A 16,494-nucleotide genomic window follows, 5' to 3' on the forward strand; every position below is an offset into this window, starting at 1 on the left:
ATTTTTGAGAAACCAGTAAATGATAATTTTCTAAAATTAAATAATAATTAATACAAGTAAAGATGCCGTTAACTACTTTTTGAAACCCCCATGTATCTCCGTTTTTCCTAAACTTCTAGAAACGATAAAATCACATTCTTTTTAGTAGATTCCTTTGGGGTAGATAATTTTTGTTATATATTTACTATTTTTGTAAACCCAATAAATGATAATTTTCTAAAGTTAAGTTATAATTAATTCGTCAAAAGATGCTGTTAACTACTTTTATGAACCCCCTCGTATCTGCGCTTTCCTGACACTTCTAAGAAACTCTAAAATAACATTCTTATGGATTTTTCCGTAGAATACAATGGGGTTGTTAATTCTTGTTTTGTATTTACTATTTTTGAGAAACCAGTAAATGATAATTTTCCAAAATGAAATAATAATTAATCCAACTAAAGATGCCGGTAACTACTTTTTGAACCCCCCTCGTATCTCCCTGTTTCTTAAACTTCTAGAAACGGTAAAATAACATTCTTATGGATTTTTTCAGTAGAATGCAATTGGGTAGATAATTTTTGTTTTATATTTACTATTTTTGAGGAAATAATAGATGATAAATTTCCTAAATCAAAAATAATTAATGCAACTAAAGATACCGACGACTTTTCCATGGCCCTGTGAGTTTTTAACATACAAGGCATTCTCGGAAATGTTGCCTTTTTGGACCTCCCTCTATCTCCGTTATCCTTAAAGTTTCAGAAAAGGTCAACTAACGTTCTTACGGATTTTTTCCTTAGAATACAACGGGGTGGATAATTTTTGTTACATATTAACTTTTTTTGAGAAATCAAACTTATGTTTTTTAATGAAAATTATAATTTTCCAATATTTCTATATGATCAATGAAAAATTTTAGATGTGAAAGGGGACTCAATATTCAATTTTTCACCATAGAATAACGAAAATTGTTATGCTTAAAACGAAAATTTGAATATAAATTTCTTTTAAGAACTTTCGCCTCGTCATAAATGGTCATAAACATGATTCGTTAGGGTGCTGACGTAGCTTAACCAAATCACGTGACTTTGATCACGAAATTTCTTACAAAAGTGGTTTCGAGATCTACCACTACTTTTTGGCTGTGCCAAATAACGTTCCAATGAGACAATTAGATAAATATTTTCCAATTTATTTTGATTAGTTTGATCGTAAAAAGCCGTTATAAGGCTACCACAAGTACCTATTTAAATTATTAGCGTTCCCATCGAAAGTAGATACAGAGTTTAAGTATTCTGGTTTAAAATTGTCTTATACTATTGTTGATAGAAATATTCCGATCTTGGCAACCAGACTATCCTACAGACTGCGCCACTTTTTTAACGCGAAAGTCCCTTTAAAAAGAAAAACTTTATTATATAGAAACAACAGTTTTCTTTCTTCTTCAGTCTTATTTCTGTGGTTGTAGGGACGGCTCGTGACGTAATTCTTGTCAATATTTTAAAATCTAAATCCCTCAAAGGCCTCCATTGTTTGCTAGTTCGTATGGAACTTATAGCTATTTTATTAAAGCAGGGCGAATGCTCGAGAGAGATAAGCAGTGTTTACGCCTAGGAACCGATGACGTCACACTTTTGTAATAACCTTGACCCCTGATGTTCCGATCTCGGCCCCACCCCGTTTTTACGTTCGAATCAGTTACAATGTGTAAAGAAAACAACGTATGCTCGCATTGAATTGTTTTATCTACGTTCAAAATACTTATCACGAATTGATTTTACCACTGGTTGTTTTGCGTGTTCAGTTTCAATTTAAACGCGGTCATAGACGAACGTGCTATTTCGACAGACATTGATATCTCTTAAAATAAAAATTATTCTTACAAAAAAAAAAGTTTCGTGCAAAAGTTTTTTCGACTCTCCTTCATATTTACTCCATATATTTTACATGTATCATTTAGTCTCTGCAGCAGTTTTTGCAGATCTTCAAGATTGTTTGTAGCTGTAATGGTGTCGTCCGCATAACGTAAATTGTTTAAAATCTGTGCGTTTATGGTAACGCCCTTCTGCCGTTTGTCCTTGGCTTCACTGAAAATTGCTGCAAAGAAACATTTTGATCTGGCTACCTCTATGCGACTTTTGATTTCATGAGACTGCTCCATGGTTGTGGGTATAAATTCCACATTTTACACCAAATCTGTGGGTTCTTTGCATTTTTTTAGATTTCCATGCTGCAATTACCTGTTTACCTGCTATTCGTTCGCTCATTTGCAAATTGAGCCTAAGTAAGAAAGGATTTTCCGATTTGGTTATTATTTATTCAACCTCCTGACTGCAATTATGGATTAATACCTACTGACCGGGTTAGGTTTTATTTTCGACGGTCGTTTAGAGGGGCGCCAAACAGTCGCCCTATCCCCCCCCCTTACTTAAATTTTAATACTCTCGATTATCCGAGCCGTACACAAAATGACAAGCGCGCATTTTTAAGCCCATCACACACGCCCGAACAAGTTGCAACAACTAGCGGCTCGACAAGTCACGCTCTTTGCGGTGTTTTATCCAATGGACAAAAGTCAAAATTATAAACATTTTTTTTTACAAATAATAACAATAGTAAATAAAATTTCTTACAGGAAATTAAATAAAAAATAAAAAAGTACATAAAATTGTACCTCATTTATTATTTGTTTTACAAAAAATATTTCAATTTTCTAGGAACACCATTGATGTAGTATATATTAGGTGTTTCACGATTGATGGTACCTTTGACGTTTACGGCCAACGGTGATTGTTCTCAACGTTTGGATAATTAGACAAAATAATTATTTTCTTCATTTTTCCGAACAAAATATGGTGCCATTATTTCTTAATATCGAAATTCGTTGTATATCATACAGGGTCGGTCAACTGGCGAAAAGTCTATATATTCTACGAGGAAATTAAATTCCCTTTCGAATGGGCAGCGTTCTAGCACTTGTATGGCAACAAACGGCATATTGTTTGTGATAGACAAATGTTTAAAAGGAAATATTTCAAAAAGTGAAAATTATAGGCATGTATGCAAATATGACAAAATTATAAAAAAAGTAGTTTCCATTGAAATTTTTTTTTTCAGTTTTTCATTTTTAATCTTATTATTCGTGTACCCCGTATTATTATGTATCGAAGTTTCTTATGAAATCCGTTATTTGAGTCCTTTCTCTACAACAAAACTTACTCAGGTATAGGACATTATATAGTACATTGTATAGTAAGTAATATACTGGGCTTCCATTTCAAATAAGAGAATTGATATTCTCCCACGAAAAATTAAACACACTGTATATACCAAACTAAAATAAATTGAAGGTTTGTAATACCCCAACTAACTTTTGTATTATCGATAGAAAAATAGTTACTAATCAGTAAGTTTTTTGTTTATTAAATACTTTTTAATAAATAATTATAATTATTATCTCGGACGACACAAGAAAGTGAGAACACTCTATAACTTTTAAACGGCTTGAGATAGCGATTTCAAAATAATATAGGCTGAATGTCCAATTTTTTGACAATATGTAGTCATCGGTTGCACTTGTTGGTTGTAAATGAAACTAACTAAAACTATTAAATTTTTAGGATAACCTAGTTTTTTCAAATAGCACCCTAAGGGGAACAAGAAGTTTTTATAATCGGTACTTTTTTCGCAACATTTTGACACCAACATTTTCAAAATCAAACAACAAAAAACAGATAAGTAAATACATTTTTATAAAAACAAAATATGATTCAAGTGGCTTTGCTTATAATCATTATTAATTGTCAAGTGTCTTGTCCCACCATCCCCTCCTCAACGTGGATCTTTGCGACTTGCTCGAGCGTGCGTGGCCCCCTTTAAATTCAAAACGCGACTCGAAATTCGACCGTGCCGGATAAAAAACGCGACAATGCGAAAAAAATAAGGCCCATTTATCTCGACACACAACTAAGAATAATAATAATAATAACCGTTTCGGTCAACATATGCGACATTGAAGTGCGATCCCGTAGTTTATAAAAATATTTACCGCGAGAGAGAAAGGGAGAGAGATAATGTGATAATTTATGCTGGAACGATCGTAAACGGCATTCGATTTTAATCGTCATTCGAAATTTTCGGTGGAAGAACCGCCCTTTCGGGATGTCGAGTTTTTTCCTGCTGTTCTTGTCGCTGGGAGTTTGTGAACACGGTGGTGTCGAATCCGACGTCGTTTTGTTTGTTTGTTAAGTTTTGTTTAGTTTTTTTTTGTTTTTCGTTATTGCTAGTTCGCGTTTGGTTTTCGAGGAATTGTTTTTATCGTTTCCTCGATGATAATGCCCGGGAAGAGGACGGCGATGTCTAAACTGTCAAAGTGGACGAGGAAAAGGATACTCGGCTTTTTGGTAATGATGATTATCGCGACGCGACTCAAATAAGGATTGTGCTTTTGTCGATCGAACATTTTTTTTTTCGCGGAAGGAATCCATCCCTTAAATGCTTTGGGTTTTAAATGTTTGTTTGAATCTAAAGATGTGTTTAATAGAATATCTCAGTAAAATCAGTAAAAATAGGACATTTTTATATGATTTCAATGAGTGCTGTAACTGACTGCATCAAAAATAAGAATTGTAAATAATCATCTCCAGTTAACTTTTGACATCACACCATACATTAACTGATTGGTACCCCTGGGTTTTTAATTCGTGTATTTGTCTAGGATTATTTAAAGTCCGATATTTTCTATTACAATACTTTCTTGTAATGAACGCACTTTGATCAGTACATAAAATGTTTTTCAAAAAATTATTATTCTCATTAAAACATCCAAACAAATCTGCATCCTCCTTTGACATTGTTCTGCACTTAGTTTTGGTTAGTTAGTAGTTATATTTATATTGTTTCCTAATATGTTTGCCTTATTTTCTTCATTTGAAACATTATGATTCCGGCATACCTATTTAGCGTTTAATACGTTACCGTTTTCTGCCAATTTTCTTTGCAGCATTGGAAATATCTATTTTGAAAGAGCTCGGCGCTCTAGATAAAGTCTAACATACTGACGACGAGCTGCGGTTGCACTTTTATTATTCAGAAATTATGCTTGAAGCATATCATTCCTTTCACGAATGCTAAATTCGCGAAAATCCATTTTAACAATAATAACTTGGATAATAATTCAACCATCAACTTAGTTTACTAATATGTCAAACATAAACAGATTTTTATTTTTCAGTCAGGGCACTCTTTGAAATTATATAAAAATTTCCTGTTTTGCCGGCTTGTCAAAAACACATATCTATAATATACAGTGTGTTCCATTTAAAAATATATGATATAGGTTTATATGTCAGAAAATTGATACTGTTTGGTTTTAACCATCGCATGGGAAAAAAGTGACCCTACATTTTGTTTCTGAAACTTAAATCCTTCCTTTTTTTAATCCAATAGTAGGATTCACTTCCTGATTTCGATTAGATTCCTCACTTTTGGGTCCAATAGTCCAATAGTTTCCTCAATTTTCCAATATGTTTACTATAAACTAAAGTATGTATTGTAAGTATTGAACATTAAAAAAAAAAACAGTTGAATTTTCGTAAACATTTCCACTTTACCGTACCAAATAAAACGCAAATTTATTATTTACGATAAATTGGTACTGTTTGCCTTTATTACTTTTGTGCAAGGGCATATTGCATATTATCACTTATTTTTATGGTTCAATCACTAACTCAGTCGTCCATTAATTGTTGGAGGCTAACTAAAACTACTGACGAATTTAAGAAGTAAAATTTAAAAAACAACCAAAGATTCTCTTTTTGACACCAGCATTTCGTTTCTAAGTGTTGTGGAAAGCAAATTTTGTTATTATCGGACCAAACGCTACCCATCTTTCATGCTGTTACTGGACGCCGCTCAAGGACAAGGAAAAGGATACTCGGCTTTTTGGTAATAACAATTATTAGCGATTACCGCGACTCGACTCAAATAAGGATTGTAAAACCGATGTTTTCGCTCCGAATTTTGAATGTTTTTCCCCACATAAAACCACAAACATTTTGCTACGGAAATATGTCGTCTCCATTTTACAAAGGAAATTGCTTTTTGCTTTGGATTTTAAATGTGTTTTTTTTTATACAAAGGTGCAACAATTTTAATGCCTAAATATAAATATGCATCTTTTGTTTATTAATTTATTGAAATAAAAACACTATGCATAATAACTTCTAATTCTTCTTATTAATAATAAGCGAAAAGAAATGTTATTTTAAAAAAATATAAAATCGCGTTTGCAAGGGTCTAAGAAAAAGAAAACTTTTTTATGAAACCGAAAAAATTGAACGAAAAGACGCAGAAGATTCGGCTCTATAAATATTTATTCCTGACCATTTTTCAAAAATATACAGGGTGTGCCGCAAATTCAAAAAAAAAACTGAAAAATGAGTTCCTCTATTATTGAAAATTAGCCATAACCGAAAGTATGTCAGTTTCTTTTACGTGACTATATACCGCGTACAGACAGCTAAATCTTTTGTATTTAAGGTTTTCACCAATTGTACAAGGTGTTCCCGATATTCCGTGCTAAATAAGAAATATATTAGGTGTCCAAAATTTGCAGATACCAACTTCAAATTTAGTTAAGAAGTAAAAGTCCGTACCCACATCCAAACAGTAGAAGTCGGGTGCTATCAAATATCAGCAAGTAATTTTTTTTTAATTTTGATTTTTTTAAAATTTTTTTGGCTTCAAAACCATTCACCCGATCAGCAAACTTTTGAAACCGTAAAACGCGGAACATCTCTGGCTATAATTTTCGATTCATGCATTTTTTCGATTATATACAGGGTGTTCTAGTTATGCACAAAAATCTAAAAGACCCTAAAAATCGGTTCAAACAGTCTTATAGGTCGCATCAAGAGTTACAATTTTTGTATTTAGTTTTTTCGCTTAACACACACGCTTCTCGGGATATTTCAAAACGTCACAAAAGGGTTATTTTCTCGAAAACCATTCACTCGATTGGAAAAATTCGTGTACCAGGAAACGTGGGAGATCCAGGGCTATAACTTCTACTTCGAATATTTTTTAAATTATATACAGGGTGTTCCGTTTATTGGCCAAAAATTTTTAACATGCCTGAAAATTTTAATTTTTGTAGCTAAATTATTGGCTGTAAATGAAAAAGGTAAAAAGATAAGATAATTTGATTTAAGCAGTATCCTAAACTGTGTCGAGAGCTACACTTATCCGATTTACAGTTCTGGTCAATTATACAGGGTATGGTCTGTTCATAGATATAAGAAAGTGACAAATTGCTTTTGAATGGGATTATCCAAGGGTAGTCATTAACATACAATGCAACAAGATTTTTACCTAAAGTTTCGGAATTTAAATTCAGGTAAAATTGTGGTCCGTAAGAGAAAATCATTTTATACCTACCTGTGTTTAATATTCTTTGGTTTGATATACTACTTAGTTTAATTTTATTAGTAATCGTTCTTATTTCGTGCGTAATACAGCGTGTGTTGAATCGTGTGCCAATTATGCAAATACGTACGAGTCTAGTGTATCTCAGGAGATGCTCCCGCCCAAATGTAGAAAACACTATTCTATTGAGACTAAGGTAGATATCTTAATCAGGAGGCTTGAAAAAAAAGAAACCGGTGTTAAATGTGGCAGAACTACCTTATGGAAGTGTATTCAACACATGGGTTTTAAATTTAAAAAAATTGACAAAAGGCAAGTTTTAATGGAATATTTTGGAATGGCGACTGGAATATCTAGAAAAAATTAGGATTTACAGAGAACAACAAAGGCCAAGTATTTACTGGGATGAAACCTGGTTCGACGCTTATGATACCCCGGAAAAGGGTTGGGTTCACTCAGCTGATAAGTATAAAACAAACGCGTCATCAAAAAGAGGTAAAGGAATAACTATTTTGCATGCTGGCTCTAAAGATGGTTGGATTCTAAATGGACTTTCTCTGTCTGCGAAAAATATTAAAGATTCTTCTCCGGATTGGTTGGTTTAAAAACAAACTAGTTCCAAATATTCATCCTAATAGCGTAATTGTAATGGACAATGCAAGTTATCACAGTAGACAGTTGACTTAAACCCCTTCCTCATATGACATAAAAGCAACAATTCAAAACTACATATATAACAACGACATTTATTTTCACGAAGATTATACCAAAAAGCAATTAATTGAGGTTCTACAAAGCTTGAACCTACAAAAGGAATACGTCTGCCGTAATTATGCAAAAAATCTAGGGCATACATTTTTAAAGGTTCCACCTTACCACTGTATATTTAATCCCATTGAACATGTTTGGCACCAACTGAAATCTGCCATTCGTCGTAACAATGTTTTTCCCCGTGTTAACTCCAATGTCGTCAAACTTATAGAAACCGAAGTTTTTAACATCCCTTCGCAAAGTTGGACGAATTCTGTTAAACATATAGAAAAAGCAGAACAATCGTATATCCATATTGCAAATAATATAGAACAATTAATAATTAGAACGGGCGATGATAGATATATTATGTGAACAATTTTAAGTAATTTAAGTAGGTAATAAAAATAATTTGTAATTTTATTTTAGATTTAAACATATACATACATAAATAAATAAATATTGTTTAGTATCTTTCCTAACAAAACCCCAAATAATTAAATTCTAAACAAAGTATGGAAGTGTTCGGCCATATTTCATTCTTACAGCTTGCCCGGGTCTTTTCTTAATTCGTATCAGTTAGTCACTTTCTTATATCTATGAACAGACTTTACGCGAGATATTTCAGTAAAAATTTCATTTTAAATCGTTATTACTGGTACAAATTTTTATATTTACCAATGTTTGCCACGAATTTGAATTTTGGCCTCGCATAGCGGCTTCGTAGACTGCGTAGCGCGTAGCAGTCGCCTCGCGCAGAGAGATCAATCTTGTTATTAATTAATTGATAATCAACTCAATGATAAATTAATTATACCATTGAAAAAAGCTGCAACATTGTGTTTTATATTGCAGAGCATGTGTTTTCAATTCATCAACGCCCTATTGTCGGAGACCGAGGATTTCGAGTTCCGTATGCATCTGAGGAACGAGATAGTGAGAAACGGACTCTACGATAAACTCCGTAAGTTTTTTCATTTCGCCGCGCGATTCGCTCAGGTTTTCGGTAAAAATCGGTTTTCCAGTGGAACTGAAGAACGAAACGAATCCGATAATCAAAACCCAGTTCGAAATCTTTGAACGGGACAAGGAGGCCGACGCTGACGAGCTCCACGAACGCTTCGACAAGGTGAGGATAGACACGGACGACATCCAAGATTGTTTCGAAGTGCTGAAGAACATGACGTTGGAGACATCGTGCGAGCCTTATTTCTTGAGCGTGCTGCAGCATTTGTTGTTCATCAGGGACGACGTTAATATCAGGTAAATTTAGTCCCGTTATACGATACAATGCGATAAAACAACTTTTAAGACGTCACATTTCGCGCAAAAGAGCATAAAAATGAGCTTAGCGGGTCAAATTCGCCATACGTCGTGACGTCAGTGCTCGTATTGAGGCAACTTTCTCGCCACATAGTAACTGTCGTATTGAGAATGGCGAAGCGTAGAACACTGACGCGTTACCGGGATCTGTATTACCGGCAACATTCACAGAGTATAAAAATTAAAATTACATTGCTACTTAACCAAACATTTGTATGTGTAATATTAAGTACGGCTAGATTTGCAGCAAATTTATACTGAAATTGCCCTTTTTGCCCTGCTTATCCATTAATTATCCATAGCTCTTCTAACTGTTTGGATCCAATGTTTGCACATTCACTATCTCACAGTATTCAGTCATGATACGAGGTTAGCGCCAAAATTTCCCGGCCTGACAGACGCAGCTCCAGTATCACGATAAAACTTTGTCCTCTTTTAAATATATATCTTAGTCGGCAGCGAAAAAAAAATTGAAGTCTTGCTTCAAATAGTTTTTTATTGATAGCAGTTTAAACAAGACCTGTCCGCAAATAAAGTATATGAGTATAGAACAGTCATAAAGTTTTTTACAAAAGAACGGTTAGCACCTAAAATTATTAAAGAAAGGCTGGATGGTGTGTACAGCCAAAGTTCTCCTTCGTATTCTGTAGTGAAAGAATGGGCAAAACGTTTTCGAATGGGGTAGGAGTCCCTTGAAGGTCATTCAAGAACTGCTCGACCAGTGGAGGTCATAATGGAAGATATTGTTGCGATTGCGAAAGAAGTGGTATTGAATATCGACATTTAAAGGTCAAAGAAATCATTTAGGTATGCATAAGGTTAGTGCAAGATGGGTTCCTAAAAACCTTTCGGCTGTTTAAAAACAACGCGAGTGTGCACGGTCTCTTTTGGAACTCTGTGGGTCGGAACCGAAGCCTGTGATAGAAACTATTGTGACGAGAGATCAGACTATAGTTATCTATTATGACCCTCTAACGAAAAAAGAATCAATGGAGTGGAGTCGTAAGGATGTAGCACCTCCTTTTCTTTTGATAGATAGAGATATTTTAAAGAAATCAATGGTAAATATTACGCAACATTATTACCTACACCTGTTCATACTGGTGTTGCACAAGCTGTCATTTTAGAGTGTGGGTTCCAACATATAGATCATCCTCCTTAAAGTCCAGATATGGCCCCCAGCGACTATTATTTGTTTGGATATTTGAAAAAGGACTTACGTGGACGACGGTTTAACGACGAAGTTGAGTTAAAAGAGACTGTTTTAGCTCATTTTGCACACAAACGGAAAGAATATTTTTTTAAAGGGATTGAGTTGTTAATAAAGATATGTAATAAGTGTGTTGAAGTTAAGGGGGATTATATTGAAAAATAATAAAAAATTGTTACTTTACTTTGTTTCTTTCATATTCAGGCCGGGAAATTTTGGCGCTGCCCTAGTATTTCTTATGAATTCTGCGGTATATCCAGATTTCAAATGATTCTAACTTGTTAATGGCAGTTACTAATCTTAGCGTCCAACTCTTCACACTATATACTAGTAATAACCAAATGCAAGATCCAACATATCTCACTCATACACCAAGGTAAAACTCAGTCTCCTCTTCAAATGACCATCCCTCATGTTCCCAGGTATTTAATTTTTTGTACTTGTTCTAATAGTCTTTCTTTATCATTTAAGCGGGAGTCTTCTGAACTCATCTATATCTCGTGACAACCATGAATTTTGTCCGCTGTCTCACATGACGCAGCCATGACATATCTTATGTTTTCTGCCATATATCCATATCTCGAATGCTTATAACTTGTTAATGGTACTTCCTCTTATCGTAACTCTCTGCACTGTATAGGAGTACTCGCTCAAGGCAGCATCCAACAAATCACAATCAAAGACCAAGTTCAAAATAGCAACAAGTGAATTTTGCACTCAGACTTCTTAGGTTAAATGACTATTCCTCATGTAGCTGTGATCTTAGATACTTAATGTTGTGTAATAGGTTTAATAGTCTCCAGTCATCAGCACTCCATATGTTATTTATCCAAACTCCATTGACTCTAATTCCAATTCGAGCGATTCTTGAAAGATGGACTCGGAGTATGGATCTCTCAATAGCATTACTCCTCTACGAATGCAGATATGATTGGTTAGATCTCAAGCTATTCTAACTTGTGCTGGTTGGTGCTAATTTGAATTTTCGATACACCTTGTCTTTTTGACCTAAACGAAGTTACCTGAGTGTGCATATGTTCATGACTTATTTTATCGAGAGCTTTTTCATAGTCTCTATAAAACAAACGTACGTTCTTCCACTGGTCATAGCACTTTTGTATTAATACCTTTCGGACATGCAGTACACTGATATAAACTGTTTTTCCTTAAAATAATCCAAGGATCTTTTCTTATTCTTGTTTTGACTCATGGCGTTCATTTTAGGCCAGCTTACTTTAAAATTATAGAAGAGGTGGTGTCGCAAATAGTTTTGCAAAAGTCAGGGCTGGACCCGGACTTCAAAAGAAACCACCTGGATATAGATCTTCAGCCGCTTTTAGACGAACTGAAAGGTACGTTGGACTATATTTCCCCCCATCCCCCCCCCCTATATTTTGCCCAAACTTTTTGTTTTATATATATTCAGAAAGACCGCCGTCGGTGGACTCGGGCAAAGTGCTAGAGCTGCAGAAGCAGCTCGAGGAAGTATTGGCGGCGAAGGCTGAAGCGGAGGCGAAGCTCGAATTGCTCCAGGGTCGGACTGGTAACTCCGAAGGCGGAAAACTGGATCCGTCACTGGTCGGAAAGGTTAATCTGCCGCCTCCTCCTCCGCCGATGCCCGGAATGGGAGGGCCGCCCCCACCACCGATGCCCGGAATGGGCGGTCCTCCCCCACCACCGATGCCCGGAATGGGAGGGCCTCCCGCACCGCCGATGCCCGGAATGGGAGGGCCGCCCCCACCACCGATGCCCGGAATGGGACGGCCGCCCCCGCCACCGATGCCAGGAGTGGGCGGCCCCCTACCTCCGCCTATGCCAGGTGAGATATTACATCGTTCTTCTTCTGGCTGTGTGTAAGAAATTGTTGGAAGATGTTTTGAAAAAGTAAGTTAGGGGTTATGGACCAGGGAACTATTTCATGTGTGATCTGTATCTCAATAGGTCTTACCATCTGTTCTGACCTGAGTATTCTCTGAGTTACAGATTTTTTTCTTTTTTGAAAGTGATAGAAGCCCCCTGCAGACAGTTTTTGCAGCCAACCTTTGTGGTTGCCTGTCCTCTGTATTCATTTATATTGCGCCTTTGGAGGTCTCCTCTAGCATTGTCGAAATAGAATTGAATAGATTCGTGATTGAACGCCTCCTCGATGTAAATGTCATCCAGGGCTAGAACTGTTGATTTCTGTCACATATTGTCCCTGAGGTACCTATACACTAGCCTTTCTAGGGTCTTCAGAATAGGTGTAGGTGAGGTGTATAGGTGAGGCAATATAATTTCGTTCCTTTTTGCATTAATGTTTGGTTTATTTTATCCACACCATCTAACTTCTCATGGAATTTCTTACGAATGTGGCCTTTATTTTAACCAAGGATTTAAAAAATATCTACATATACAGGGTGTCCCATTTAAAATAACAAATATGATAACGGGGGGACACTTTGGGGACATCCTGTATCAACACAATTATAATATTTTGAATCTTCAGTAGAGTCCAAGAAACTTTTGTACAAAACTTTTTTTATGTACATTTTTTATCGAAATAATTGAAATTGAAATCACCACAAATATAACTCCAAGTTTCTCCCCATTGTTGCTCATTGCAATTTTGTGCTGTAGTAAGTAATGTTTGATTAGGAAAATTGCCTCCACCCCCGCCCGGCATGGGTATGCCTCCGATGCCACCCGGCATGGTACCATTGCCCGGTATGGCCCCCCCGGGCGTCTTACCCTACGGCCTGAAGCCGAAGAAAAAGTGGGAAGTGAAGGGACCGTTGAAGAAGGCGAATTGGAAAGCTGTACGTGTTTTTGTGATGTTTAAATAGGGTTTACTTCACGGCGAACAAGTTTTTTTTTGTAGATCGTGCCCCAAAAACTATCGGAAAAGTCGTTCTGGGTGAAAGCGAAGGAGGAGGAGCTGGCGGAGCCCGACATCCTCGATGGTTTGGCCAAGAAGTTCTCCACGAAGCCTCTCAAGTCTACAGAAGACGATACGGATAGGTGAGTATACTCTTTTTATTTATTAATTATTATTTCACTATTTGGCGGATGCGCCTGTATAATACCCGTACGGTATATAGCTATGGAACCAATGGATTTGCAGAAATATTCTCTCGCATACTTTTTTCTTGTGCATTTTTTGCGCGAAATAGAAAATATACAGGGTGTGTCAAAAAGCAAATATCGATACCGACTTCATTTTTTAAAGTTGTAACAAATTACAAAATTCTTCTTGAGTTCGCGTCATATCTCATGTCACTTGTTTTTTATTCTTTTGCCTATAAAAATTAATTGATAGGGTGAGTTGAAATCATTCTACACCTATAGTGCATACAGGGTGTTATTCAAATGATATCATGCCAAATCGATATTTTGTTCGGTTTAAATTATATTCAGAAAAAGCTAATTTTCTTAACCTTATATCCGGTCCTGCAGGACAATTATGGCTGCAACGGGACGTATTAAATTAAAATTTCAATGGTTCGATTTTATTCAGATGCCCAATAATATTATGGAGACTTTTTAATATCACAAGGCATATATGTTTATGCAAACATATTTATAACGTCTTTTGTCATTGTATTTGGTCACCGTGCCATCTATATATAATTTGGAGTTTGGTGTTTAGTATGGGATGGATATAGTTCAGAGTTATTTGAAAGTGTTTGTTTGGATCCATGTTTAAAAACTATTTGGTTTTTGTAATATATTCGATAGCTATGACTGTCTTGCTTCATCTGCTCTTATAAATACTATATTATTTTGGAAAACCTTATTTTTTATTGATTTTATCTTGGGGATATATGAGAGATCTTGTAATCTACTGTTAGTTGAGCTTTTATTAAAGTTTAAAAGTTGAAATCTATGATTTTAAAAAAAATTATGATTTGAAAAATTTGAAATGACTGGCTGCTTTTTAGTGTGTTTTATTAAATTGTACAACTTGGATTTTTTGTGTTAAATATTTTTTTTTCACTAGTTTTTGATATATCAGTTCAGATTGTAATCAGATCTAGTAAATCAAATTCTATGAGATTCAGAAGAATACATAAATCCAATCTTTCTTGCTATAATCTCTTTGTTCTTTTTTTCATACATTTTGTCGGACTTTGGAGTTGGAGGTTTTTCCTGCAGCGGGACTGTTCAAAAATATTCAAAATTGTATATTATTGTATTTTGTATATTTGATAAAGGCGCAGTGTTGCAGAAACAGAACCCATAAATAAACTGTGAAAATCTGAACATTTTTTTGTTCGAATTTAATTGTATTAAATGGATTATGAACAAGTAAAAGCCTCCTCACTTCAATTACAAAGAATTGTTTTCATTCAGATTAATATTTCATAATTTTAAAGAAATTTCAAGTGAGAGATGGAAAAAATCAGAGACACGTTTATTATTTTTCCAAAGATGGGTTTCAGATCTGGCGATTGGGATGGCCGTTCAAGTGCAGTTATGTACAGCAACGGTTTCTGTTCTTCTAAAAACCACTGATTCACTCTTTGTATTGAAATCGTTCCATTTTACCCTGTGATTGGATGGTTTGCCCCATCCCAGATCGTGAAAAACATTCTTGGGTCACTGTTGTGTACGTTATGTAATATAATACTTGGAAAACGGTGTTTTTCCGTTCGTTAGGATCAGCAACAGCGGCACATTAAAGAAAGTGAAAGAGCTGAAGGTTTTGGACGGTAAAACGGCGCAAAATATCAGTATTTTGTTAAACGGTAGCTTGAAGCACATGGCTTACGATGACATAAAGCGGGCGCTTCTCAGGTGCGACGAGAACGTTCTAACGGAGAACGTCACGCAGCAGTTAATTCAGGTAAGGATCTCTTGCGCGTTTTAAGCCGTTACGTCGTGACGCATGACGTTTCAGTATTTACCCCCGGCCGATCAACTGGCAAAACTTCAAAGTCTGAAAGACTCTTACAAGGAACTCACGGAGGCCGAACAGTTTTGCGTGAAAATGTCGGAAGTGAAGCGGCTACTTCCCAGATTGAAGTCGCTGAGTTTCAAGCACCATTACGTGGAAATGGTTAACGATACAAAACCGGTGAGTAATGCATAAATATAAGACAGTATGTCTTTATGTCAAAATTATTTGCTATCACATACTCCTACCTCTGTCTGAGCAATCAAAAATAGCTTTGGTTAGTGGAACCAAGATTTCTAAATTTAAAATAAAACTGATGATCCCCGATATATATTTTACTGTAAAAAAATAAATTAAAAATATAAAATAAATAAACTCAAACCAAAAAATTATTCTACCCTCTAAAAAAGTACAAAAGGGAACATAAATTAAAACATCATTCTCATAGTCATATCTAATACATATCTAAAATAAACAAAATAATATAAAAATTATAATTTTAATTTTGCATAAAAACATATAGCTTAAATTTCGTTTAAAGCTGTCAAATTTTTCTCATTTTGCATAAATCGCTTTAAAACGTGCCAACTAGGTAATCAAGCCAAAAAAATTATATTATAAATATTAAATGCAATGCAACTTGAATAAGACAGAACTACCAATATTGCTGATCGATAACCTTGTTAACTTAATACTTCAAAACCATAGAACCAGAGTACCGTTTATTGACAACCAACGTAGGCAAAATATTCTTCAACGAGAAATTCGTAGTAAATGTGTCGAAGGCAAGGACGATTGGTGGAATGCTAGGTTCTAAGAAATGGAAGAACTGCAAAAAAATATATGATGATTTCAATTTGCACAAGAAAGTATGAGTATAAAAATTTGATAAAAACGACAACACACTCGTAACCGATATTAATAAGAAATT

The 16,494-nt window shown here is 35.1% G+C and overlaps 1 protein-coding gene across 1 annotated transcript in view; it reads left to right on the forward strand.

Annotated features, from left to right (window-relative positions):
- LOC132705941 (protein diaphanous-like) overlaps positions 1 to 16,494 on the forward strand; it is a 45,599-nt gene that overhangs the window by 16,029 nt on the left and 13,076 nt on the right. The window contains 8 exon segments of the mRNA XM_060676920.1: positions 9,013 to 9,121; positions 9,183 to 9,420; positions 11,915 to 12,042; positions 12,117 to 12,509; positions 13,325 to 13,485; positions 13,548 to 13,687; positions 15,326 to 15,512; positions 15,567 to 15,743. Of these exon segments, the coding sequence (XP_060532903.1) occupies positions 9,013 to 9,121; positions 9,183 to 9,420; positions 11,915 to 12,042; positions 12,117 to 12,509; positions 13,325 to 13,485; positions 13,548 to 13,687; positions 15,326 to 15,512; positions 15,567 to 15,743 (1,533 nt within the window).

This window comes from Cylas formicarius, unplaced genomic scaffold (assembly GCF_029955315.1).
Source record: "Cylas formicarius isolate icCylForm1 unplaced genomic scaffold, icCylForm1.1 PGA_scaffold_8__14_contigs__length_24414737, whole genome shotgun sequence".
In the NCBI taxonomy this organism is placed as follows: Eukaryota; Metazoa; Arthropoda; class Insecta; order Coleoptera; family Brentidae; genus Cylas; species Cylas formicarius.